Genomic DNA, 26,976 nt, shown 5'->3' on the forward strand with positions numbered 1-26,976 from the left:
CTCTTCCATCGATCACCTGCTGGCTCTTGCTCCTTTCCTCCCTTATCATACCACCTATCTCCCCTCTCATTTCAGTCCAGATGAAAGGTCTCGACTCAAAAGGGTGACTGCCCAATTCTCTCTACAGATGCTGCCTGACTTGTTGAGTTCCTCCAGTAATTTGTGTTGCTCCATATTCCAGAATTGGGAGACTCTTGCATCTTCGTACATGTCCTCATCTCCACCCAGGGATCTGTCATGTAGTTCATGTGGAGTTGTGGCCAGTAGCCCGGCAACAGTGCCAGGCTAATGTTTTATAGAGTTATCGAACATGCAGCTCAGAAACAGGCCTTTCAGACCATCAACCACCCACTTACTTCATCCCGTTATAATATGGTCTTCTGCTGCACTTCGTGGGTCATCGGGCTGTGCATTCAGAGATGCTCTTCTGCACACCTCTGTTGTAACGTGTGGTTATTTGTATTACTGTCACCTTCCTGTCAGCTTGAACCAGTCCAGCCATTTTACTCTGATTACTCTCATTAACAAGGACTCTCCACCTACAGAACTGCCACTCACTGGATGTTTTTTCTGTTTTTTGCACCATTCTCTGTAAACGCTAGAGACTGTTGTGTGTGAAAATTAACCACCCCATCTGGTATCAACAATTATTCCACACTTCGGTCGCATTTCTTCCCCATTCTGATGTTTAGTCTGAACAATAACCGGACCTCTTGGCCATGTCTGCATGCTTTTATGTATTGAATTGGTGCTACATGATTGACTGAGTAGATATTTGCATTAAAGAGCAGGTGTACCTAATACAGTGGGCACTGAGTGTAGATCTATCCCATGTTAAGCAATGGACTTAGCACTGAATCCAACTGCTCACTTCCATGTTCCAAGTCACTAATTCATCCATCATTTGGAATTGTGCTTTCTGCTACAAGTTACAAATTTTGGATCCAATTTATCATTTTTTTCTTGAATCATATTTTTTTATCATCTGTTGGTTGGGACTTTGTCCAGAACCTTCCCAAAGTAAATACAGAAGAGACCAAGTGAGGGTGCGGTACTGAACTCTGGAGCTTGCATGCTCTCCCCTGGCTGCTCGGGGCTTGCTTCTACATTCCAAAAACATGCTGTCTGAAAGATTCAATTACTCTCAGTGTAGGTGAGTGTCAGGAGAATTAGGATAGAATATGGGATATGAGAGAGAATGTGTTACAGGGATATGAGGAAAAGAGAGGGAATAAAGAGCTAATGGGATTGTTCTTTGAGGGCTGGCAAGTATCCGATGGCCAGATCAGCCTCTGCCATTATTGTTGTAAGATATAGAGAAGATAAATCTGCTGGCCTCAACAACTCTGCTTATTACATTGTTAAAGAGAAACCCTGCTAGAATTAAATAGGTTTAAAGAGCATAGATAACAATTAATATAATAAACCCATGAAAGATCCAGTGAAAGTGAAGAATAAGTACCCTAAAAATAAATTAATTATGAACCACATAAAACAAACCATATTAGATGTAAAAAAATTTTAACTCTCCAACAAGTTAAAAGCTAACCCAACATGACCAAAACTAAATTGCAAAACAAAGAATAAATACAGAGAGAGAAATATAAGTAAAATTTAGACACATTGAAGAAAGTGATCAGGAAACAAAAATAATGTGGAAATATTGAAGAAGCGAAATATTAATTGCATAAAAGAATAACATTAAAAATATAAAACAGTTAAAACACAGACATCAATAAAGTATAAAACTAATCCAACAGTTAGACAAGGAAATTAAATATGAAACAGGCATAATCATGAAGTATTAAGTTGATAATGCACATGGGAAAATACATTTTATACATAGAACAATAAATTAAGCATGAATTTTAAAATATCCTCAAACAGATAAAACATAAAATAAATTAATGGAAAAATTAAACTAAAATAGTCTGACAAATTGCAGAGTATGCAGAACAAGCAACCAATATAAACAGGGAAGGGAAAACTAAATTAAAATATAAAGCATACCGCCATGTAACCATATAAACAGAAAATAATTAACAGGTAAAGTGCAGTAATAGTACAGAGTGAATGTATGAAAGTTCAAAAGACAATGAGTAGGGTTTCCTTCACAAGTTCCACCGGCTTAAAGATTTCATTACCAGACAGATATTTCACTCCCATCACCTTCACCATTTCAAAGGGAGCGTTCCCTTTATGAGTCCTTGGTCCACAATTCAGTCCCTATCTAACACTCCCAGTCTTATGGGCCCTTCACATGCTTTAGATGATCTGAGCAATGGGAACAACATGCATGAAACAGCACATCCTAACACCTTCACCATTGTTTAGGGAGATTTTAACCAGGCCAGTCTGAAAAAATCACTTGTGATTTCTGTGATCTCTGTCTCAGAGGCATCGGCTCTGTTAGGCTGTTTTTAAAGAGAGTGAACTCTTGCAAGGCAGAAGGTCCCAATGGAGTACCTGGTAAGGCTCTGAAACCCTGTGCCAACTACCTAGCAGGAGTATTCAATGACATTTTCAACCTCTCACTACTATGGGCAGAAGTTCCCACTTGCTTCAAAAAGGCAACAATTATACCAATGCCTAAGAAGAATAATGTGGGCTGCCTTAATGACTATCGCCCGGTAGCACTCACACCTACAGTGATGAAATGCTTTGAGAGGTTGGTTATAACTAAACTGAACTCCTGTCACAACAGGTCAATGACCTACACAGTCTCAGTGGCTCTCCACACAGTTTTAGACCACCTGGACAACACAAGCACCTATGTCAGGATGCTGTTCATCAACTGTAGCTCTGCATTTAATACCATCATTCCCACAATCCTGATTGAGAAGTTGCAGAACCTGGGCCTCTGTACCTCCCTCTGCAATTGGATCCTCAACTTCTTAACCGGAAGACCACAATCTGTGCGGATCGGTGATAACATATCCTCTTCGCTGACAATCAACACTGGCACACCTCAAGGGTGTGTGCTTAGCCCACTGTTCTGCTCTCTATATACACATGACTGAGTGGCTAGGTATAGCTCAAATACCATCTATAAATTTGCTAACGATACAACCATTGTTGGTAGAATCTCAGCTGGTGACGAGAGGGCATACAGGAGTGAGATACGCCAACTAGTGGAGTGGTGGTGCAGCAGCAACCTGGCACTCAATGTCAGTAAGACGGAAGAGCTGATTGTGGACTTCAGGAAGGGTAAAATGAAGGAACACATACCAATCCTTATGGAGGGATCAGAAGTGGAGAGAGTGAGCAGTTTCAAGTTCCTTGATGTCAAGATCTCTAAGGATCTAACCTGGTCCCAGCATATTGATGTAGTTATGAAGAAGGCAAGACAGTGGCTATACTTCATTAAGAGTTTGAAGAGATTTGGTACGTCAACAAATACACTCAAAAACTTCGATAGATGTACCGTGGAGAGCATTCTGACAGGCTGCATTGCTGTCTGATATGGGGAGGGGCTACTGCATAGGACTGAAAGAAGTTACAGAGGGTTATAAATTTAGTCAACTCCATCTTGGTTACTAGCTTACAAAGTATCTTCAAGTAGCAGGGTCTTAGAAAGGCAGCATCCATTATTAAGGTCCTCCAGCACCCAGGGCATGCTCTTTTCTCTCTGATCCATCAGGTAGTAGGTACAGAAGCCTGAAGGCACACACTCAGTGATTCAGGAACAGCTTCTTCCCCTCTGCCATCCGATTCCTAAATGGACATTGAACCCATGAACACTACCTCACTTTTTTTAAAATACAGTATGTCACAACCACAGATTCGGTAGCTCAGTAGATACGGAAATCGTGCTCATGAATATACATGTGCCAGCTAATTATTATTTCATTGTGATAATATTTAACTCCATTCATTCCATCATAGTGTTTGTCGAGACTTGGACACGGACACAGCAACGCTTCGCTGCCTGCTTGCATTCTGCCTTGCCTGAGAAATTGGACTGTCAAGTCAACTGACTCTGAAGACGAGCGGTATTTGTTCTATTCTTAGTTGTTCTCTTCTCAGCAGTGTCGGCTTCGTTTTCCATTTGAGAGTTTTAGTTAATGGCCCTTGGTTTAGCGTTTATTGTTTTATTTTCCCTCTAACAGGGATCGCATTAAAGTGTGTGAACTATGGACCCGCTTCAATTTCTCTCGCTCCGCACTTGGGCCATATCCGAACCTGGTGACACAATATTTCTGTTTTTGAATGTTTTTTAATTTATTCAATATATGCATACTGTAATGGATTTACTTTTTTAATATTTTTTCTCTATTATGTATTTCAAGGAACTGCTGCTGCTAAGTTAACAAATTTCACGTCACATGCCAGTGATAATAAACCTGATTCTGATTCTGATTCTGCGTAAAAGGAGTGGCAACACCAGATCTTTCAGCTCTTCCCTTCCCACTATTCAGAGACACAGCAGTCATTCCGGGTGAATCATGATTGGGCTGTACTTCTTCCAATCAGGTGTACTAAATTCAGCATTAGCTCCTCTGCACTGGAGAAATCAAAGGTAGATTGCATCATTGCTCTGCTTTCACAAGGGTGACAATGAGACTATTTCATGTCACTTTAATTCTCCATCCAACTCCCACTCTGACCTAGCTGTCTATTGCAATCTGCAGAGGCACAGCTAGACCTAGCCCAAATTTGTGGAACATTACCACTTTTTGTATCTGGGCATTTCACTGCCTTTCAGGCTCAATATCAAATTCTCAAACTTTGCTCTTTCTTTATTTCCATATGTCTATCAATTCCACCCGACATCCATCTGTGATCTTGGATCCATTTTCTCTATCAATGAGTACAGCCTGACTTGCTTGGTATGTCCCACGTGCTTGCTAAATTCGACAGGTAATGCTGACAAAGAAGTATAATCTGCCTCAATCTGCCACACTAACCCATTTAGTCCCATTTTATCACGGATATGGAGTGCATGGGGTGCATGGGAGGGGTAGCACCTCTAGGTGGGGCTTTTCCACTTTAATATCTTTCACACACTGGTTACATTGTGCAAAGAGGTCGGCTGGTGGCACAGTGAGATCAGCGCCAGGCTCAAGAACAGAGGTTCCCGAGTTTGATCCAGTGACAGGCCGCCTCCGAGTGAACTCTCCATCCGTGCCAGGTTGATGTCAAGCTCGCAACTCAGCCTCGTAAAAAACACTGCCACCCTGCACAATGTAGTCTTCCTCGGACCCCGAGAGACAACCATTACTATCACAGATATTCCCTTTGTCCTATCCATCCCTCATCATCTGCTCTGCAAAGAAAAATTAACTACTTTCTTTCCTACTTCAGACAAAGGATCTTAGACCTGAAATGTTAACCATTCATTTTCCACCAGTGCTACTTGAGTTGTTGAGTGTTTCCAGCACTTTCTGATTTTTACCTCAAAGTTTTCAGCATCTGCAGCATTCTGATTTTTCACCGTTAAGTAGCTTCAGCATAAGAAATAAATGTTGAAACAGCAAACACATGGAATGTCAACATATCAAATATATGTTGTACCAAAAATATAAAGCAACAAAAACAGAGTAAATAAATACAGAGAAAATAAAGTATAAAACACAGATTTTAAGTTGCATTCTCTCAGGTCCCAGGGTCAGCGACGTTTCAGATCAGGTGCAAAGCATTCCAAAGGGGGAGGATGAGCAACTGGAAGCCATGGTACATGTTGATACCAACAACATAGATCGGAAAAGGGAAGAGTTCCTTCGGAGATAATATGGAGAGTGAGGTAGGACGCAGAAAAGCAGGACCTCAAGGATGGTAATCTCCAGATTACTTCCTGTGCCATGAGCCAGTGAGGGCAGGAATAATACGATATGTGTGGCTGAAGAATTGGTGCATGGAGCAGGGTTTCAAATTTGTGGATCACTGGGATCTCTGCTGGGGAAGGTGTGATCTGTACAAAAGGGGCAGGTTACACCTGAACTTGAAGGAGCTCAATATCGTTGTGGTCTGGTTTGATAGAGCTTTTAGGGAGGGTTTATTTGATAGGGGGATGGGAATCTGAGTGATGGTTACAGAACGGAGCAGTTGGTGTAAAGGTAGTTGCAGCGTGTAGAGTGACTGTGAGGGAGGGTGGACAGTGGATTGGACTTCCTTACAGTCAGTTGGATGGGTTGCAACCTGTCCATTTTAATGTGACGAGTATCAGGAACAAGGGTGATAAACTTAGAGCATGGATCAGTGCATAGAACTATGATGTTGTGGCCTTTACAAAGACTTGGCTGTCAGAAGGGCAGGAATAGTTGCTAGATGTTCCAAATTTAAGGTGTTTCTAAAGGGACAGAGTAGGAGGAAAACAAGATGAGGAGTGGCATTGCTAATCAGAGATAGGATCACAGCTACAGCAAGTAGTGAAGGGATTGACTACTGAGTCAGTATGGATGGAAGTCAGGAACAGGAAGGGAGTAATCACACTATTGGGGGTGTTCTATAGACACCTCCAATAGCAACTGACACTCGGGAGCAGATCAGGAGGCAGATTGTGGAAAGGTACAAAAATAACAGGGTTGTTGTCATGGGTGACTTCAATTTTCCAGATATTGATTGATACCTCCTTAGAGTGAGGACAGAATTTGTTAGGTGTGTCCAGAAAGGATTCCTGACATGACCTTTCTGACAGGCTGACTAGAGGAGAAGCCATACTAGATCAGGTATGGGGCAATGAACCTGGTCAGATGACAGATCTCCTAGTGAGAGAGCATTTCAGAGACAGCAACCACAGCACCTTTACTATAGCCTCGGACAGGGGTAGAAACAGACAGTATGTGAAAGTATTTAACTGGGGGAGGATGAATGATGCAGGAATGAGGCAGGAATTTGGGAGTATAAATTGGGAACAAATTTACTCAGGGAAATGCAAAACAGAAATGTGGAGATTGTTTAAGGAGTGTGGCGGGCTGAATAGGTTTGTCCCATTGAGACGGGGAAGGATGAAAACCATAGTTGAGAAGAGATGTAGAACAACTATCTAGAGGAAGATAGCAAGGCTCTAGGGAGTTACAAGGTAGTCATGAAGGAGCTTAAGAATGGGCTTAGGAAAGCTAGGAGAGGACATGAGAAGTCTTTGGTGAGCAGGATTAACGAAAACTCCAAGGTGTCCTATATGAATGTGAAGAACAGGATGCTTACTAGAGTGAGGGTGAAATACGAATACCAAGGATCCACTGGGAAAGTTTTACAATATCATCAGCCCTCTACAAATCAAACATCCGGATGGTCTGTTCAGAATTGCAGGAGACTTCGATCATGTTAACCTGCAAGATATTTTATCCGAATTCCACCAGCATGTCGCCATGGTTACTGGGGAACAAACAAACTGTACCATGTTTATACAAACAGACATGATACTTACAAAGCCATCCCATGTCCTTACCTTGGCCTCTCTGACCACATCTCCATAATGTTAATCCCAGCATACCGACATGCTGAAAATGGAGAAGCCAGTCAAGAGGGCCATCGCTTATGGCCTAATGAGGCCACGTCTGTGTTTCTGGACTGTTTGAATGGACTAACCGGTAGATGTACAAGGAGGCCGCCACAAATGGAAAAGACATAGACCTTGAGGAATACGCCCTATCTGTCATCAGCTACACTGGTAAGAGTGTGGACTATGTCAATACCTCAAGAACAGCCCAACTGAAGCCCTGGCTGCACACAGAGGTGTGCTCCTTACTAAAAGCCTGGGACACTGCCTTCAAGTTTGGAGACAGAACAGCTCTCAGAGCACCCAGTCAAAGCCTCATCTTAGGCCTTTCGAGGGCAAAGATTCCCTATGCACAAAAAGTTCAGGAACACTTGACCCCAGGCGTATGTGGCTGGGGATCAAGGGCACGACTGACTATGCAAGGAGAAACAGTGTTAACTGCATCAGCGACGCCTCCCTCCCTGACACTCCAAACATCCTTTACGCACACTTTGAGGCATGCAACACAACGCTGGCCATGAAAGCTGCCCCCTCTGTAGAATGACTCTGCAGAGATTGAACCCCAGTAAGGCTGCCAGGCCAGACAACTTCCCAGGCCGAGCATTCACTGAGAGTGCAAACCAGCTCACTGACATCTTCAACACTTCACTCATCCAGACTGCTGTCCCCACCTGTTTTAAATCAGCCACCACCATTCCTGTACCAAGGAACCCGACACCTTCAGAACCTGCCGACTGCTGCCCAGTGGCACTGATGCCAATCATCAGGAAGTGCTTTCAGCAGCTGGTAATGACACACATCAAAAACTCCTTTCCTGCAGCAATGGACGCTCATCAACTTGCTTACCAACAGAACCACTCTACAAGAGATGCTATAGTATTTATCATACACCTGGATCTGACACACCGAGAAAACAAGCACTCTTCGGTCGGAATGCTGATTCTGGATTTCAGTTCAGCATTCAACACTATTGGACAAACAAAGCTTGGTGAACAAACTCCTCTCCACTGCACAGCTGGGTGTTGGACTTCCTAGCAACAGCTCCTCCCTCCCCATGATCCTCAGCATGGCTGCCTGCCCCCCCTCCCCCCGGGCTGTTTGCTGAGCCCATTGCTGCACACCCTGCTCACACATGACTCACGCACGGCCAAACAGCCAAGAGGCTGTGTAATCGTATTGCCGAGTTTGCTGATGACACGACAGTGGTGGGGTCATCACCAACAATGATGAGAAGGCCAAAGGAGGTGAGATGGAAGATTTCGAGGCCTGGCGCCAGGCTGATCAGCTCTTCCTCAAAGTCAACAAGACAAAGGAGATGGATATCAAATTCAGGAGAACCCGCTCCACTCCCACCCCTCTTTACATCAGCGGCACAGCAGTGGAAACTGTGAACAGTTTCAAACTCCTGGGAGTGCACATCGCGCACAACCTCTCGTGGTCCCAGAAGATGGAAAATTCTAGGCAGCTTTGTGAGTAGGTTACATGGCTGGCACACCATTATGGGCCGAAGGGCCTGTATTTGCTGTAAATTTCCATGTTTTATGTTCTATGTTCTATATCCTACACAATCAAAAAATGTCACAAATGCCTCTACTTTCTGAGGAAGCAGAAGAGAGCTGGACTATGCAAAGCAATACTTATATCTTTCTACATATACACAGAGCATCTAAACATCCTGCATCGCTGTGTAGAACCATAACCACATGCAGCAGATAGGAAGGCTCCACAACAGGCTGCCAGAACTGCCCGGCACATCACCAATACCAATCTAGGCACCACCAAGGGCATAGGTACAGAAAAAAGCTAGGATTATCATGAAAGATCCCACCCACCCTGCTCATGGACTGTTTGTCCCAGTCCCACCAGAAAGGAGGATGTGCTCGAGAAGCATTAGGATAGCCCTGGGGCCGAATGGCATGTACTCCAGGTTGCTATGTGAGATTGCTGCACCTTTGGTATTAATCTTCGCGTCCTCACTGGCCACAGGAGTAATTCCAAATATTATTCCTTTGTTCAGGAAGGTAATACTGATAACCTTGGGAATTATAGACAGTGAGTCTTACTTCATTGGTGGGAAAGCTATTGGAAAGAATTTACAAGCATTTAGAGAAGCATAGTGTGATGAGGGTTAGCCAGCATGGCTTTGTGAGAAGCAGGTCTTGCCTCGGGAGCCTGATTGAATACTTTGAAGAAGCAACAAAACAAATTGATGAAGCTAGAGCAGTGGATGTGGTGTGTATGGACTTTGGTAAGGCTTTTGATAAGGTTCGCCATGAGAACTCATAAGAAAATCAAGAGAATGTCATACAGGGAAACTTAACTATATGGATTCGGCATTGGCTTGCCCATATAAGGCAGAATGTGTAGTAGATGGAGATTATTCTGCCTGGAGATCAGTGACCACGGGAACCTCTGGTTGGCGTAGGATACAACGGAACATTGATAGGATGCAGAACTGGGTTGAAAATTTACAGATGGAGTTCACGCTGGAGACGTGTGATGTGGCATATTTTAAAAGGTTAATGATAGGGTTCTAACAGTATGGAGGAACAGATAGATCTTGGGATCCATGTCCATAGATTCCTCAAGGTTGTCCCACAAAGGTGAGAGGGTGCTTAAGAAGGCATATAGTGTGTTGGCCTTCATTAGTTGGGGGGATTGAGTTCAAGAGCCAGGAAGTAAAGTTGCAGATCTATCAAACTGTGGTTCATTTCTGGTTGCCTCATTATAGTAGGATGTAGATGCAGAGGAGATTTACCAGGAGGCTGCCTGGATTAAAGAGCATGTCTTGTGAGTGTAGGTTGAATGACCTAGGGCTTTTCCCCTTGGAGAAAAGTTGAATGAAAGATGCCTTGATGGAGGCAAAGGTAAAGTGGGCATCCAGAGATGTTTTCCCAGGAGTAGAAATGGCTAATACAAGGGGGTTAAGGTGTTTCAAGGTGATTGGAAGGAAGTCAGGGGTAGAGTTTTTACATAGAGAGTGGTGGGTGCAAAGAACACACTGTTGGGCATGGTGGTAGAGGCAGATAGATTAGGGACTTCAAGATATTCTTAGACTGGCACTTAGATGAAAGAAAGGTTAGATTAATCTTAGAATAGGTTAAAAGTTTGGTACAACATCATGGGCTGAAGGGACTGTGTTGTAATGTTCTATATTCTATATTCTTTAATACAAAAGATAAAACATTCAAACACAATGATCAAAATGCAAAATATAATTCATATAACAGTCATCAAGCCATATATTTTAAGACTAAAGTGTTAAAAAAAGGAAATATAAACTGTGATAAAATATCAGATTCAGGTATTGTATGAATTAGTTACAATATAGTGATCAAAATAATATGGAGCTGATGAAGTGGAGAAATGAGTGAATAAAAAAGGAAGTAAAATATAGTCAATCGGCTGCAAGAAATAAACAGAGAGAACGGTAAATAAGATTAAAGTGAAAAGATAGAAGAGATATATACTGAAAGAAATATATTACAGGTTTGTGAAGAATGAAACATCCAATAAAATGCATTAGACCAAATGGACCAAGAGATGTAAACATGAGGCAGGCAACGCATGAAACTTCAAACTGATATGAACTCACTTTCAGAAATAAATCTAAAGTAAAAATATGCGTATAACAGAAATCTAACAAAAAAAGCAGAAAATGCTTGAAACACTCAGCAGGTCAGGTAGCATCTGTAGAGAAAGAAAGAGTTAACGTTTTGGGTCAGATCCTAATGTTAATTCTGCCTCTCTCTCCACAGATGCTGCTTAACATACTGAACTGAAACTTGCAGAAAATTCTGACTTTATCACAACAAATAAAAACATTTACACTCTCCAGCAGAAATTAAACTGATCGAAGGTGAAAAGCACTGGAAACAAAATATAAACCATACTTAAAAGAAAACTATTATTAAAGTGTAAAGTACAGAGATAGGATACATAACAGATAAGGTGCAAAAAATGAAAAATGAGCATAAAAGAAAATAAAACAGACGGAGAAGAGTCTACACTGCTTAAACCAGACACTGTAAGTTTTTCTTTGTCTGGTAATGCACAACACACAACAGCAAATGGAAAGCCCATTTATTACTGGCCCAATTTTATTTTCCATTGAAGCCAAAGGAAAAGAAAACATCAGGCAGGGGTATAAAGTTCTAATAAAATGCTGTTGACCTGAAACATTATGGAAATTGATTTGAAATGGTACAAAACGATATCAGTAGTCATTAAGGGAAAGAGCTCACAGTAAATGATTCGCCGTTTTTCATTCGCACACCTATCATAATCCTGGATAACAGAAGTCCTTAAAGGTCTAGGACAGGAGTCCACAGACTCCTCGGATAATGGTGAGGGTTCACGGCACAAAAAGGGTTGGGAACCCCTGCTCGAGAAGAACTGGTGTCTGCAGACAATAAACTAATTTCTCCATTCTCCACTCTTTTCCCTCTCACTCCATTCACTGTTTATTGCCCTCGGTATTCACACATAGCTTCATTCGCATACTTTGGGTTCACTCCGTTCTCCGTTCAATCCACAATCTGTATCCTCTTTCTGCCCAGTCCCCTCTCAGCTCACACCCTGTTCTGCCCACTCCTGGTTTTGCTCATTCTAAAATCCCAACCACTCACTCCACTCACTCCATTTCCACGCCCTCTCCGTTCACCCCCTTCATCGTTCAGTACCCTCTTTCTTTGTTCTTCTCTCTGTTTACCCATGTCTGTTCACCGAGCTCTCTCCTAATGGCCGCATCCTTACTTTCTGTCCTTTCAACTCTATCTTCACGTAATTTTGCGTTCACCTGACTCCTACCACTCCACCCTCCATCAATTTCACCCCACCTATTGACTCTCTTTCTCCGCACTGTATTCTCTGTTGTCTCACTCCATTCCCTTTCTGCTATTTGTTCACTTGGTTCACCCGCTTCCTGTTCCCTCTTTCCTGTCCCCTGCTGTTCTCTACACTGGTAGAATGTAGAACCGTACGACCCTTCAGCTCACAATGTCTGTACCAAATTCAGCTAAGTCTCTTCTGCCGATACATGATCCCTATACTGTACCTCCATTCCCTCGTTCTACACTGAACATAGAACAGAGCAGCTCTGAACAGACCTTTCAGCCCACGATATTGTGCCTACCTTGATGACAATTTATACTAAATATTCTCCACCCGTGTATCATCCATATCCCTCCAATCCCTTCATCTTCATGTGTCCTTCTCAAAGCCTCTTAAACTCCACCTAAAATGCCTTCTTCCACTACTACCCCTGGAAACACATTTCAGACACCCACCCATCTTTGCAAAAAAAAAGCTTGCCCTACCCATTATAAGCCCATAAGGCACAGAGGCAGAATGAGGCCATTCAGCCCATCGAGTCTGCAATGCCATTCCATCATGGCTGATCCCGGATCCCACTCAACCCCATGCACCTGTTTCTTGTCATATCTTTTGATGCCCCAACCGATCAGGAAGCGATCAACTTCTGCCTTAAATATGCACACAGACTTGGCCTCCACCACAGTCTGTGCCATAGCATTCCACACATTTACTACCCTCTGGCTAAAAAAATTCCTCCTTACCTCTGATCAAGAGGGTCACCCCTCAATTTTGAGGCTGTGCCCTCTTGTTCTGGATACCCCCATCATAGGAAACATCTTCTCCACAGCCACGCAAAGCTACCAAACACTCCTCATTGTTAACCCCTTCATTCTTGCAATCATCCTCGTGAGGCTCCTCTGGACTCTCTCCAATGACAACACGTCCTGAGATATGAGGCCCAAAACTGCTGACACCTTTTTGCCCATTCTTCCAATTTGTCTAAGTCCTGCTGCAATCGCATTGCTTCCTCAGCACTACCTACCCCTCCACCTGTCTTCATATCATAGGCAAACTTTGCCACAAAGTCATCAATTCCATTATCTGAATCATTGACAAACAATGTGAAAAGCTAACCCCCGATGAACACCACTAGTCACCGGCAGCCAACCAGAAAAGGTCCCCTTTATTCCCACTTGCTGCCTCCTGCTCGTCAGCCAGTCTGCTATCCATGCCGGCATCTTTCCTGTGTCGCCATAGGATTTTATCTTGTTAAGCAGCCTCGTGTGGCACCTTATCAAATGCCTTCTGAAAATCCAAGTAAATGACATCCACTACCTCTCCTTTGTCCATCCTGTTTATTACGTCCTCAAAGAACTCCAACAGATTTGTCAGGCAAGATTTCCCTTCACAGAAACCATGCTGACTTTGACTTATTTTATCATTAGTCTCCAAGTACCTCAAAACCTCATCCTTAATAATAGACCAACACTTTCCCAACCTCTGTGGTTAGGCTAATTAGCCTATAATTTCCTTTCTTTTGCCTTCTTAAAGAGTGGAGTGATATTTGTAATCTTCCAGTCTTCCAGGACCATGCCAGAATCAAGCGATTCTTGAAATATCATGACCAATGCATCTGTTATCTCTTCAGCAACCTCTCTCAGGACTCCGGGATGTAGTCCATCTGGTCCAGATGACTTATCCACCTTAAGACCTTAGAATTTGCCTAGCACATTTTCCTTTGTAATAGCAATGGCACTCACTCCTGCTCCCCGACAATCATGGACCTCGGGCACACTGCTAGTGTCTTCCACAGTGAAGACAGATCTAAAGTACCCATTAAGTTCATCTGCCATGTCTTCATCTGCCATTACTACCTCACCAGCATCATTTTCCAGTGGTCCAATATCAACTCTCACCTCCCTTTTACTTTATATATAACTGAAAAAAAACTTTTGGTATCCTGCTTTATATTATTGGCTAGTCAGCTTCTAGTCAGAATGAATACACCGCAGTTGTCACTGACTTCACCAATATCAAGACCTGTGTAGATGAATCCATGCCTTCAAGAACATACTGGACATACCCAAACCAAAAGCCATGGATGAGTGAGGAGATTTGCAGCCTGCTGAGGGCTTGATCTGTGGCATTCGAGACTGGTGATCCGGAACGATACAAGAAGTCCAGATAGGACCTAAGGAAGTCTATTTTAAGGGCGAGAAAACTGTTCCAATTGAGGTTAGAGACAAAGTCGATGTATGTCAGTTCTGGTAGGATTTGCAGGCCATTACTTCCTACAAAGCAAAACCAAACATTGTGAATGGCTATGATGCTTCACTCCCCAATGAGCTCAAAGCCTTTTATTTACGCTTTGAAAGGGAAAATAAAACTACAGCTATGAGGATCCCTGCAGCATTTGGTGACCTGTGACCTCTGTCATGGAGGTCGACGTCAGAACATCTTTCAAGAAGGTGAAGCCTCACAAGGCATCAGGCCCCAATGATGTATGTACCTGTTAGGGCACTGAAAAGATGTGCCAACCAACCGGCAGGAGTGTTCAAGGACATCTTCAGTTTCTCACTACTGCAGTTGGAAGTTCCCACCCGCTTTAAAAGACTGACAATCATACCAGTGCCCAAGAAGAGCAGGGTGAGCTGCCTCAATGACTATCACCCAGTGGCTCTCACATCCTCTGTTTTGAAGTGCTTGGAGAGCTTGGTCATGGATAGAAACAACTCCTGCCTAAGTAAGGACGTGGATCAGCTACAATTTACCTATCACCACAGTAGGTCCAAACCAGATGCAATCTCACTGGCTCTCCACTCAGCTTTGGATCACCTGGACAATAGTAATTCTTGCATCAGGCTGCTCTTTATTGATTACAGCTCAGTGTTCAACACAATCATACCCTCAGTTCTAACCAACAAGTTCCAAAACCTGGGCATCTGTACCTCCCTCTGCAAACAGTTCCTTGACTTCCTCACTGGGAGAACACAGTCAGTGCAGATCAGAAACAACATCTCCTCGTCAATGACAATCAACACTGGCCCACCTCGTGATTGTGTGGCTGGGCACAGCTCAAATGCCATCTATAAATATGCCAATGACACAGCTATTGTTGGCAGAATTTTTGATGGTGATGAGAAGGTGTACAGGAGTGGGATAGATCACAGAAACAACCTTGCAGTCAATGTCAGTAAGACCAAGGAATTGATAGTGGACTCCAGGAAGGAGAAATCAAGGGAATAGACACCAGTTCTCATTGATGAATCAGAAGAGGAAAGGATCAGTAGTTTCAAGTTCTTGTGTGTCAACATTTCTGAGGGTCTATCCTGGGCCCAACATATCAATGCAATTACAAAGAAGGTGTGACAGCGGCTATATTTCATTGGGAGCTTGTGGAGAACTGGTTTATCACCAAAGACACTTGCAAATTTCGACAGGTGTACTGTGGAGGGTTATTCTAACAGGCCGTATCACCCTCTGGTAAGGAAGGCCCACTACATAGGATCAGAAAAGGCTACAGAAAGTTGTAAACTCTGCCAGCTCTATCATGGGCACTAGCCTCCACAGCATCGAGGACATCTTCAAAAGGTGATGCCTCAAAAAGGTGGCATTGATCATTAAGGACATCCATCAATCGGGACATGTCCTCGTCTCATTGATACCATCAAGGAGAAGGAACAGAGGCCTAAAGACACACACTCAGTGGTTCAGGAATAGGTTCTTTCCTGCTGCCATCAGATATCTGAATACCTCAGTATTTTGCAATCTCTTTTTGCAATATGTATTTAATTGGATTTTTTATGAATACATATTGTAATTTTACAGTTTTTATTCTGTACTGCAATGTACTTCTGCCACAAAACAACAAATTTTATGACATATGCCAGTAATATGAAACCTGATTCTGATCTTTAACCTTCCACCTCCCCTCAACCAAGAAATATTTCCGGCCTGCAGAAAAGATTCTGATTCTCTATCCTGTCACAGCTTTTCATGGATCTCTATCAGGTCTGCCCTCAGACTCCAATGGTCTAGGGAGAACAACTCAAGTTTGTCCAATGTTTCCTCAGATCACATACCCACTAAACCCAGCAGCATCTAGTGGCCTCTTAAAAGCCACTAATCAATCTGCATCCACCTCAACCATTGGCAGCCAGGTCCTGGCAACTACCACCCTCTGGGTAAAGACATGTCTGTTTATCTGCAGTACGTTCACCCCACTCTCTGCTCAGTTCACTCACTCGGAACTCACACGGAACTCACTCCACTCTCTGCTCAGTTCACTCACTCAAAACTCACTCCACTCTCTGCTCAGTTCAATCACTCAAAGCTCACTCAAAACTCACTCCACTCTCTGCTCAGTTCACTCACTCAAAACTCACTCCACACTCTGCTCAGTTCACTCACTCAAAACTCACTCCACACTCTGCACAGTTCACTCACTCGGAACTCACACGGAACTCACTCCACACTCTGCTCAGTTCACTCACTCAAAGCTCACTCAAAACTCACTCAGCTCTCAGCTCAGTTCACTCACTCAGAACTAACTCCACTCTCTGCTCAGTTCACTCACTCAAAACTCACTCAGAACTCACTCCACTATCTGCACAGTTCACTCACTCGGAACTCACACGGAACTCACTCCACACTCTGCTCAGTTCACTCACTCAAAGCTCACTCAGAACTCACTGCGCTCTCCGCTCAGTTCACTCACTCAGAACTCACTCCGCTCTCTGCTCAGTTCACTCACTCAGAACTCACTCCAAACTCACTCCGCTCTCTGCTCAGTTCACTCACTCAGAACTCACTCAAAACACACTCCGCTCTCTGCTCAGTTCATTCCCTCAGAACTCACTCCGCTCTCTGCTCAGTTCACTCACTCAGAACTCAATCGAAACTCACTCGGCTCTCTGCTCAGTTCACTCAATCGGAACTCACATGGAACTCACTCCACTCTCTGCTCAGTTCACTCACTCAGAACTCACTCAAAACTCACTCTGCTCTCTGCTCAGTTCACTCACTCAGAACACACTACACTCTCTGCTCAGTTCACTCACTCAGAACTCACTCAAAACTCACTCGGCTCTCTGCTCAATTCACTCACTCAGAACACACTCAAAACTCACTCTGCTCTCTGCTCAGTTCACACACTCAGAACTCACTCCACTCTCTGCTCAGTTCACTCACTCAGAACTCACTCAAAACTCACTCCACTCCCTGCTCAGTTCACTCACTCGGAACTCACACGGAACTCACTCCACTCTCTGCTCAGTTCACTCACTCAAAACTCACTCCACTCTCTGCTCAGTTCAATCACTCAAAGCTCACTCAAAACTCACTCCACTCTCTGCTCAGTTCAATCACTCAAAGCTCACTCAAAACTCACTCCACTCTCTGCTCAGTTCACTCACTCAAAACTCACTCCACTCTCTGCACAGTTCACTCACTCGGAACTCACACGGAACTCACTCCACACTCTGCTCAGTTCACTCACTCAAAGCTCACTCAAAACTCACTCAGATCTCAGCTCAGTTCACTCACTCAGAACTAACTCCACTCTCTGCTCAGTTCACTCACTCAAAACTCACTCAGAACTCACTCCACTATCTGCACAGTTCACTCACTCGGAACTCACACGGAACTCACTCCACACTCTGCTCAGTTCACTCACTCAAAGCTCACTCAGAACTCACTGCGCTCTCCGCTCAGTTCACTCACTCAGAACTCACTCCGCTCTCTGCTCAGTTCACTCACTCAGAACTCACTCAAAAACTCACTCCGCTCTCTGCTCAGTTCACTCACTCAGAACTCACTCAAAACACACTCCGCTCTCTGCTCAGTTCATTCCCTCAGAACTCACTCCGCTCTCTGCTCAGTTCACTCACTCAGAACTCAATCGAAACTCACTCGGCTCTCTGCTCAGTTCACTCAATCGGAACTCACATGGAACTCACTCCACTCTCTGCTCAGTTCACTCACTCAGAACTCACTCAAAACTCACTCTGCTCTCTGCTCAGTTCACTCACTCAGAACACACTACACTCTCTGCTCAGTTCACTCACTCAGAACTCACTCAAAACTCACTCGGCTCTCTGCTCAATTCACTCACTCAGAACTCACTCAAAACTCACTCGGCTCTCTGCTCAGTTCACTCACTCAGAACACACTCAAAACTCACTCTGCTCTCTGCTCAGTTCACACACTCAGAACTCACTCCACTCTCTGCTCAGTTCACTCACTCAGAACTCACTCAAAACTCACTCCACTCCCTGCTCAGTTCACTCACTCGGAACTCACACGGAACTCACTCCACTCTCTGCTCAGTTCACTCACTCAAAACTCACTCCACTCTCTGCTCAGTTCAATCACTCAAAGCTCACTCAAAACTCACTCCACTCTCTGCTCAGTTCACTCACTCAAAACTCACTCCACACTCTGCTCAGTTCACTCACTCAAAACTCACTCCACACTCTGCACAGTTCACTCACTCGGAACTCACACGGAACTCACTCCACACTCTGCTCAGTTCACTCACTCAAAGCTCACTCAAAACTCACTCAGCTCTCAGCTCAGTTCACTCACTCAGAACTAACTCCACTCTCTGCTCAGTTCACTCACTCAAAACTCACTCAGAACTCACTCCACTCTCTGCACAGTTCACTCACTCGGAACTCACACGGAACTCACTCCACACTCTGCTCAGTTCACTCACTCAAAGCTCACTCAGAACTCACTGCGCTCTCCGCTCAGTTCACTCACTCAGAACTCACTCCGCTCTCTGCTCAGTTCACTCACTCAGAACTCACTCCAAACTCACTCCGCTCTCTGCTCAGTTCACTCACTCAGAACTCACTCAAAACACACTCCGCTCTCTGCTCAGTTCATTCCCTCAGAACTCACTCCGCTCTCTGCTCAGTTCACTCACTCAGAACTCAAACGAAACTCACTCGGCTCTCTGCTCAGTTCACTCAATCGGAACTCACATGGAACTCACTCCACTCTCTGCTCAGTTCACTCACTCAGAACTCACTCAAAACTCACTCTGCTCTCTGCTCAGTTCACTCACTCAGAACACACTACACTCTCTGCTCAGTTCACTCACTCAGAACTCACTCAAAACTCACTCGGCTCTCTGCTCAATTCACTCACTCAGAACTCACTCAAAACTCACTCGGCTCTCTGCTCAGTTCACTCACTCAGAACACACTCAAAACTCACTCTGCTCTCTGCTCAGTTCACACACTCAGAACTCACTCCACTCTCTGCTCAGTTCACTCACTCAGAACTCACTCAAAACTCACTCCACTCCCTGCTCAGTTCACTCACTCGGAACTCACACGGAACTCACTCCACTCTCTGCTCAGTTCACTCACTCAAAACTCACTCCACTCTCTGCTCAGTTCAATCACTCAAAGCTCACTCAAAACTCACTCCACTCTCTGCTCAGTTCACTCACTCAAAACTCACTCCACACTCTGCTCAGTTCACTCACTCAAAACTCACTCCACTCTCTGCTCAGTTCAATCACTCAAAGCTCACTCAAAACTCACTCGACTCTCTGCTCAGTTCACTCAATCGGAACTCACATGGAACTCACTCCACTCTCTGCTCAGTTCACTCACTCAGAACTCATTCAAAACTCACTCTGCTCTCTGCTCAGTTCACTCACTCAGAACACACTACACTCTCTGCTCAGTTCACTCACTCAGAACTCACTCAAAACTCACTCGGCTCTCTGCTCAGTTCACTCACTCAGAACACACTCAAAACTCACTCTGCTCTCTGCTCAGTTCACACACTCAGAACTCACTCCACTCTCTGCTCAGTTCACTCACTCAGAACTCTCTCAAAACTCACTCGGCTCTCTGCTCAGTTCACTCAATCGGAACTCACATGGAACTCACTCAACTCTCTGCTCAGTTCACTCACTCAGAACTCACTCAAAACTCACTCCGCTCTCTGCTCAGTTCACTCACTCAGAACTCACTCAAAACTCACTCTGCTCTCTGCTCAGTTCACTCACTCAGAACACACTACACTCTCTGCTCAGTTCACTCACTCACAACGCACTCAAAACTCACTCGGCTCTCTGCTCAGTTCACTCACTCAGAAATCACTCAAAATTCACTCTGCTCTCTGCTCAGTTCACTCACTCAGAACACACTACACTCTCTGCTCAGTTCACTCACTCAGAACTCACTCAAAACTCACTCGGCTCTCTGCTCAGTTCACTCAATCGGAACTCACATGGAACTCACTCCACTCTCTGCTCAGTTCACTCACTCAGAACTCACTCAAAACTCACTCCGCTCTCTGCTCAGTTCACTCACTCAGAACTCACTCAAAACTCACTCTGCTCTCTGCTCAGTTCACTCACTCAGAACACACTACACTCTCTGCTCAGTTCACTCACTCAGAACTCACTCAGAACTCACTCGGCTCTCTGCTCAGTTCACTCACTCAGAAATCACTCAAAACTCACTCTGCTCTCTGCTCAGTTCACTCACTCAGAACTCACTCCACTCTCTGCTCAGTTCACTCACTCAGAACTCACTCCGCTCTCTGCTCAGTTCACTCACTCGGAACTCACTCAGAACTCACTCCACTCTCTGCGCAGTTCACTCACTCAGAACTCACTCCACTCTCTGCTCAGTTCACTCACTCAGAACTCACTCCACTCTCTGCTCAGTTCACTCACTCAGAACTCACTCCACTCTCTGCTCAGTTCACTCACTCAGAACTCACTCCACTCTCTGCTCAGTTCACTCACTCGGAACTCACTCCACTCTCTGCTCAGTTCACTCACTCGGAACTCACTCCACTCTCATCTCAGTTCACTCACTCAGAACTCACTCCACTCTCTGCCCAGTTCACTCACTCAGAACTCACTCAAAAGTCACTCCACTCCCTGCTCAGTTCACTCACTCGGAACTCACTCAAGACTCACTGCGCTCTCTGCTCAGTTCAATCACTCAGAACTCACTCCACTCTCTGCTCAGTTCACTCACACGAAACTCACTCCGCTCTCTGCTCAGTTCACTCATTCGGAACTCACTCAGAACTCACTCAAAACACACTCCGCTCTCTGCTCAGTTCATTCCCTCAGAACTCACTCCGCTCTCTGCTCAGTTCACTCACTCAGAACTCAATCGAAACTCACTCGGCTCTCTGCTCAGTTCACTCAATCGGAACTCACATGGAACTCACTCCACTCTCTGCTCAGTTCACTCACTCAGAACTCACTCAAAACTCACTCTGCTCTCTGCTCAGTTCACTCACTCAGAACACACTACACTCTATGCTCAGTTCACTCACTCAGAACTCACTCAAAACTCACTCGGCTCTCTGCTCAATTCACTCACTCAGAACACACTCAAAACTCACTCTGCTCTCTGCTCAGTTCACACACTCAGAACTCACTCCACTCTCTGCTCAGTTCACTCACTCAGAACTCACTCAAAACTCACTCCACTCCCTGCTCAGTTCACTCACTCGGAACTCACACGGAACTCACTCCACTCTCTGCTCAGTTCACTCACTCAAAACTCACTCCACTCTCTGCTCAGTTCAATCACTCAAAGCTCACTCAAAACTCACTCCACTCTCTGCTCAGTTCAATCACTCAAAGCTCACTCAAAACTCACTCCACTCTCTGCTCAGTTCACTCACTCAAAACTCACTCCACACTCTGCTCAGTTCACTCACTCAAAACTCACTCCACACTCTGCACAGTTCACTCACTCAAAGCTCACTCAAAACTCACTCAGATCTCAGCTCAGTTCACTCACTCAGAACTAACTCCACTCTCTGCTCAGTTCACTCACTCAAAACTCACTCAAAACTCACTCAGATCTCAGCTCAGTTCACTCACTCAGAACTAACTCCACTCTCTGCTCAGTTCACTCACTCAAAACTCACTCAGAACTCACTCCACTATCTGCACAGTTCACTCACTCGGAACTCACACGGAACTCACTCCACACTCTGCTCAGTTCACTCACTCAAAGCTCACTCAGAACTCACTGCGCTCTCCGCTCAGTTCACTCACTCAGAACTCACTCCGCTCTCTGCTCAGTTCACTCACTCAGAACTCACTCAAAAACTCACTCCGCTCTCTGCTCAGTTCACTCACTCAGAACTCACTCAAAACACACTCCGCTCTCTGCTCAGTTCATTCCCTCAGAACTCACTCCGCTCTCTGCTCAGTTCACTCACTCAGAACTCAATCGAAACTCACTCGGCTCTCTGCTCAGTTCACTCAATCGGAACTCACATGGAACTCACTCCACTCTCTGCTCAGTTCACTCACTCAGAACTCACTCAAAACTCACTCTGCTCTCTGCTCAGTTCACTCACTCAGAACACACTACACTCTCTGCTCAGTTCACTCACTCAGAACTCACTCAAAACTCACTCGGCTCTCTGCTCAATTCACTCACTCAGAACTCACTCAAAACTCACTCGGCTCTCTGCTCAGTTCACTCACTCAGAACACACTCAAAACTCACTCTGCTCTCTGCTCAGTTCACACACTCAGAACTCACTCCACTCTCTGCTCAGTTCACTCACTCAGAACTCACTCAAAACTCACTCCACTCCCTGCTCAGTTCACTCACTCGGAACTCACACGGAACTCACTCCACTCTCTGCTCAGTTCACTCACTCAAAACTCACTCCACTCTCTGCTCAGTTCAATCACTCAAAGCTCACTCAAAACTCACTCCACTCTCTGCTCAGTTCACTCACTCAAAACTCACTCCACACTCTGCTCAGTTCACTCACTCAAAACTCACTCCACACTCTGCACAGTTCACTCACTCGGAACTCACACGGAACTCACTCCACACTCTGCTCAGTTCACTCACTCAAAGCTCACTCAAAACTCACTCAGCTCTCAGCTCAGTTCACTCACTCAGAACTAACTCCACTCTCTGCTCAGTTCACTCACTCAAAACTCACTCAGAACTCACTCCACTCTCTGCACAGTTCACTCACTCGGAACTCACACGGAACTCACTCCACACTCTGCTCAGTTCACTCACTCAAAGCTCACTCAGAACTCACTGCGCTCTCCGCTCAGTTCACTCACTCAGAACTCACTCCGCTCTCTGCTCAGTTCACTCACTCAGAACTCACTCCAAACTCACTCCGCTCTCTGCTCAGTTCACTCACTCAGAACTCACTCAAAACACACTCCGCTCTCTGCTCAGTTCATTCCCTCAGAACTCACTCCGCTCTCTGCTCAGTTCACTCACTCAGAACTCAATCGAAACTCACTCGGCTCTCTGCTCAGTTCACTCAATCGGAACTCACATGGAACTCACTCCACTCTCTGCTCAGTTCACTCACTCAGAACTCACTCAAAACTCACTCTGCTCTCTGCTCAGTTCACTCACTCAGAACACACTACACTCTCTGCTCAGTTCACTCACTCAGAACTCACTCAAAACTCACTCGGCTCTCTGCTCAATTCACTCACTCAGAACTCACTCAAAACTCACTCGGCTCTCTGCTCAGTTCACTCACTCAGAACACACTCAAAACTCACTCTGCTCTCTGCTCAGTTCACACACTCAGAACTCACTCCACTCTCTGCTCAGTTCACTCACTCAGAACTCACTCAAAACTCACTCCACTCCCTGCTCAGTTCACTCACTCGGAACTCACACGGAACTCACTCCACTCTCTGCTCAGTTCACTCACTCAAAACTCACTCCACTCTCTGCTCAGTTCAATCACTCAAAGCTCACTCAAAACTCACTCCACTCTCTGCTCAGTTCACTCACTCAAAACTCACTCCACACTCTGCTCAGTTCACTCACTCAAAACTCACTCCACACTCTGCACAGTTCACTCACTCGGATCTCACACGGAGCTCACTCCACACTCTGCTCAGTTCACTCACTCAAAGCTCACTCAAAACTCACTCAGCTCTCAGCTCAGTTCACTCACTCAGAACTAACTCCACTCTCTGCTCAGTTCACTCACTCAAAACTCACTCAGAACTCACTCCACTCTCTGCACAGTTCACTCACTCGGAACTCACACGGAACTCACTCCACACTCTGCTCAGTTCACTCACTCAAAGCTCACTCAGAACTCACTGCGCTCTCCGCTCAGTTCACTCACTCAGAACTCACTCCGCTCTCTGCTCAGTTCACTCACTCAGAACTCACTCCAAACTCACTCCGCTCTCTGCTCAGTTCACTCACTCAGAACTCACTCAAAACACACTCCGCTCTCTGCTCAGTTCATTCCCTCAGAACTCACTCCGCTCTCTGCTCAGTTCACTCAATCAGAACTCACTCGGAACTCACTCGACTCTCTGCTCAGTTCACTCAATCGGAACTCACATGGAACTCACTCCACTCTCTGCTCAGTTCACTCACTCAGAACTCATTCAAAACTCACTCTGCTCTCTGCTCAGTTCACTCACTCAGAACACACTACACTCTCTGCTCAGTTCACTCACTCAGAACTCACTCAAAACTCACTCGGCTCTCTGCTCAGTTCACTCACTCAGAACACACTCAAAACTCACTCTGCTCTCTGCTCAGTTCACACACTCAGAACTCACTCCACTCTCTGCTCAGTTCACTCACTCAGAACTCTCTCAAAACTCACTCGGCTCTCTGCTCAGTTCACTCAATCGGAACTCACATGGAACTCACTCAACTCTCTGCTCAGTTCACTCACTCAGAACTCACTCAAAACTCACTCCGCTCTCTGCTCAGTTCACTCACTCAGAACTCACTCAAAACTCACTCTGCTCTCTGCTCAGTTCACTCACTCAGAACACACTACACTCTCTGCTCAGTTCACTCACTCACAACGCACTCAAAACTCACTCGGCTCTCTGCTCAGTTCACTCACTCAGAAATCACTCAAAACTCACTCTGCTCTCTGCTCAGTTCACTCACTCAGAACACACTACACTCTCTGCTCAGTTCACTCACTCAGAACTCACTCAAAACTCACTCGGCTCTCTGCTCAGTTCACTCAATCGGAACTCACATGGAACTCACTCCACTCTCTGCTCAGTTCACTCACTCAGAACTCACTCAAAACTCACTCCGCTCTCTGCTCAGTTCACTCACTCAGAACTCACTCAAAACTCACTCTGCTCTCTGCTCAGTTCACTCACTCAGAACACACTACACTCTCTGCTCAGTTCACTCACTCAGAACTCACTCAGAACTCACTCGGCTCTCTGCTCAGTTCACTCACTCAGAAATCACTCAAAACTCACTCTGCTCTCTGCTCAGTTCACTCACTCAGAACTCACTCCACTCTCTGCTCAGTTCACTCACTCAGACCTCACTCCGCTCTCTGCTCAGTTCACTCACTCGGAACTCACTCAGAACTCACTCCACTCTCTGCGCAGTTCACTCACTCAGAACTCACTCCACTCTCTGCTCAGTTCACTCACTCAGAACTCACTCCACTCTCTGCTCAGTTCACTCACTCAGAACTCACTCCACTCTCTGCTCAGTTCACTCACTCAGAACTCACTCCACTCTCTGCTCAGTTCACTCACTCGGAACTCACTCCACTCTCTGCTCAGTTCACTCACTCGGAACTCACTCCACTCTCATCTCAGTTCACTCACTCAGAACTCACTCCACTCTCTGCCCAGTTCACTCACTCAGAACTCACTCAAAAGTCACTCCACTCCCTGCTCAGTTCACTCACTCGGAACTCACTCAAAACTCACTGCGCTCTCTGCTCAGTTCAATCACTCAGAACTCACTCCACTCTCTGCTCAGTTCACTCACACGAAACTCACTCCGCTCTCTGCTCAGTTCACTCATTCGGAACTCACTCAGAACTCACTCTGCAATCTGCGCAGTTCACTCACTCAGAACACACTCCACTCTCAGCTCAGTTCACTCACTCCACTCTCTGCTTAGTTCACTCACTCAGAACTCACTCCACTCTCTGCTCAGTTCACTCACTCAGAACTCACTCCACTCTCTGCTCAGTTCACTCACTCAGAACTCACTCCACTCTCTTCTCAGTTCACTCACTCGAAACTCACTCCACTCTGCCCAGTTCACTCACTGAGAACTCACTCCACTCTCTGCTCAGTTCACTCACTCAGAACTCACTCTGCTCTCTGCGCGGTGCACTCACTCAGAACTCACTCCACTCTCTGCTCAGTTCACTCACTCGGAACTCACTCGGAAATCACTCCGATCTCTGCTCAGTTCACTCACTCAGAACTCACTCCACTCTCTGCTCAGTTCACTCACACGGAAATCACTCCACTCTCTGCTCAGTTCACTCACTCGGAACTCACTCCGCTCTCTGCTCAGTTCACTCACTCAAAACTCACTCCACTCTCTGCTCAGTTCAATCACTCAAAGCTCACTCAAAACTCACTCCACTCTCTGCTCAGTTCAATCACTCAAAGCTCACTCAAAACTCACTCCACTCTCTGCTCAGTTCACTCACTCAAAACTCACTCCACACTCTGCTCAGTTCACTCACTCAAAACTCACTCCACACTCTGCACAGTTCACTCACTCAAAGCTCACTCAAAACTCACTCAGATCTCAGCTCAGTTCACTCACTCAGAACTAACTCCACTCTCTGCTCAGTTCACTCACTCAAAACTCACTCAAAACTCACTCAGATCTCAGCTCAGTTCACTCACTCAGAACTAACTCCACTCTCTGCTCAGTTCACTCACTCAAAACTCACTCAGAACTCACTCC

The 26,976-nt window shown here is 45.3% G+C and overlaps 1 protein-coding gene across 1 annotated transcript in view; it reads right to left on the minus strand.

Moving 5' to 3' along the window:
• Window positions 1–13,486, minus strand: part of LOC140736342 (uncharacterized) — a 32,681-nt gene extending 19,195 nt beyond the window's left edge. The window contains exon 1 of the mRNA XM_073062337.1: window positions 13,450–13,486. Within this exon, the coding sequence (XP_072918438.1) occupies window positions 13,450–13,486 (37 nt within the window). The remainder of the gene's footprint in view (window positions 1–13,449) is intronic.
• Window positions 13,487–26,976: the final 13,490 nt, after the last annotated feature.

Source organism: Hemitrygon akajei, chromosome 11, assembly GCF_048418815.1.
Source record: "Hemitrygon akajei chromosome 11, sHemAka1.3, whole genome shotgun sequence".
Classification (NCBI taxonomy): Eukaryota; Metazoa; Chordata; class Chondrichthyes; order Myliobatiformes; family Dasyatidae; genus Hemitrygon; species Hemitrygon akajei.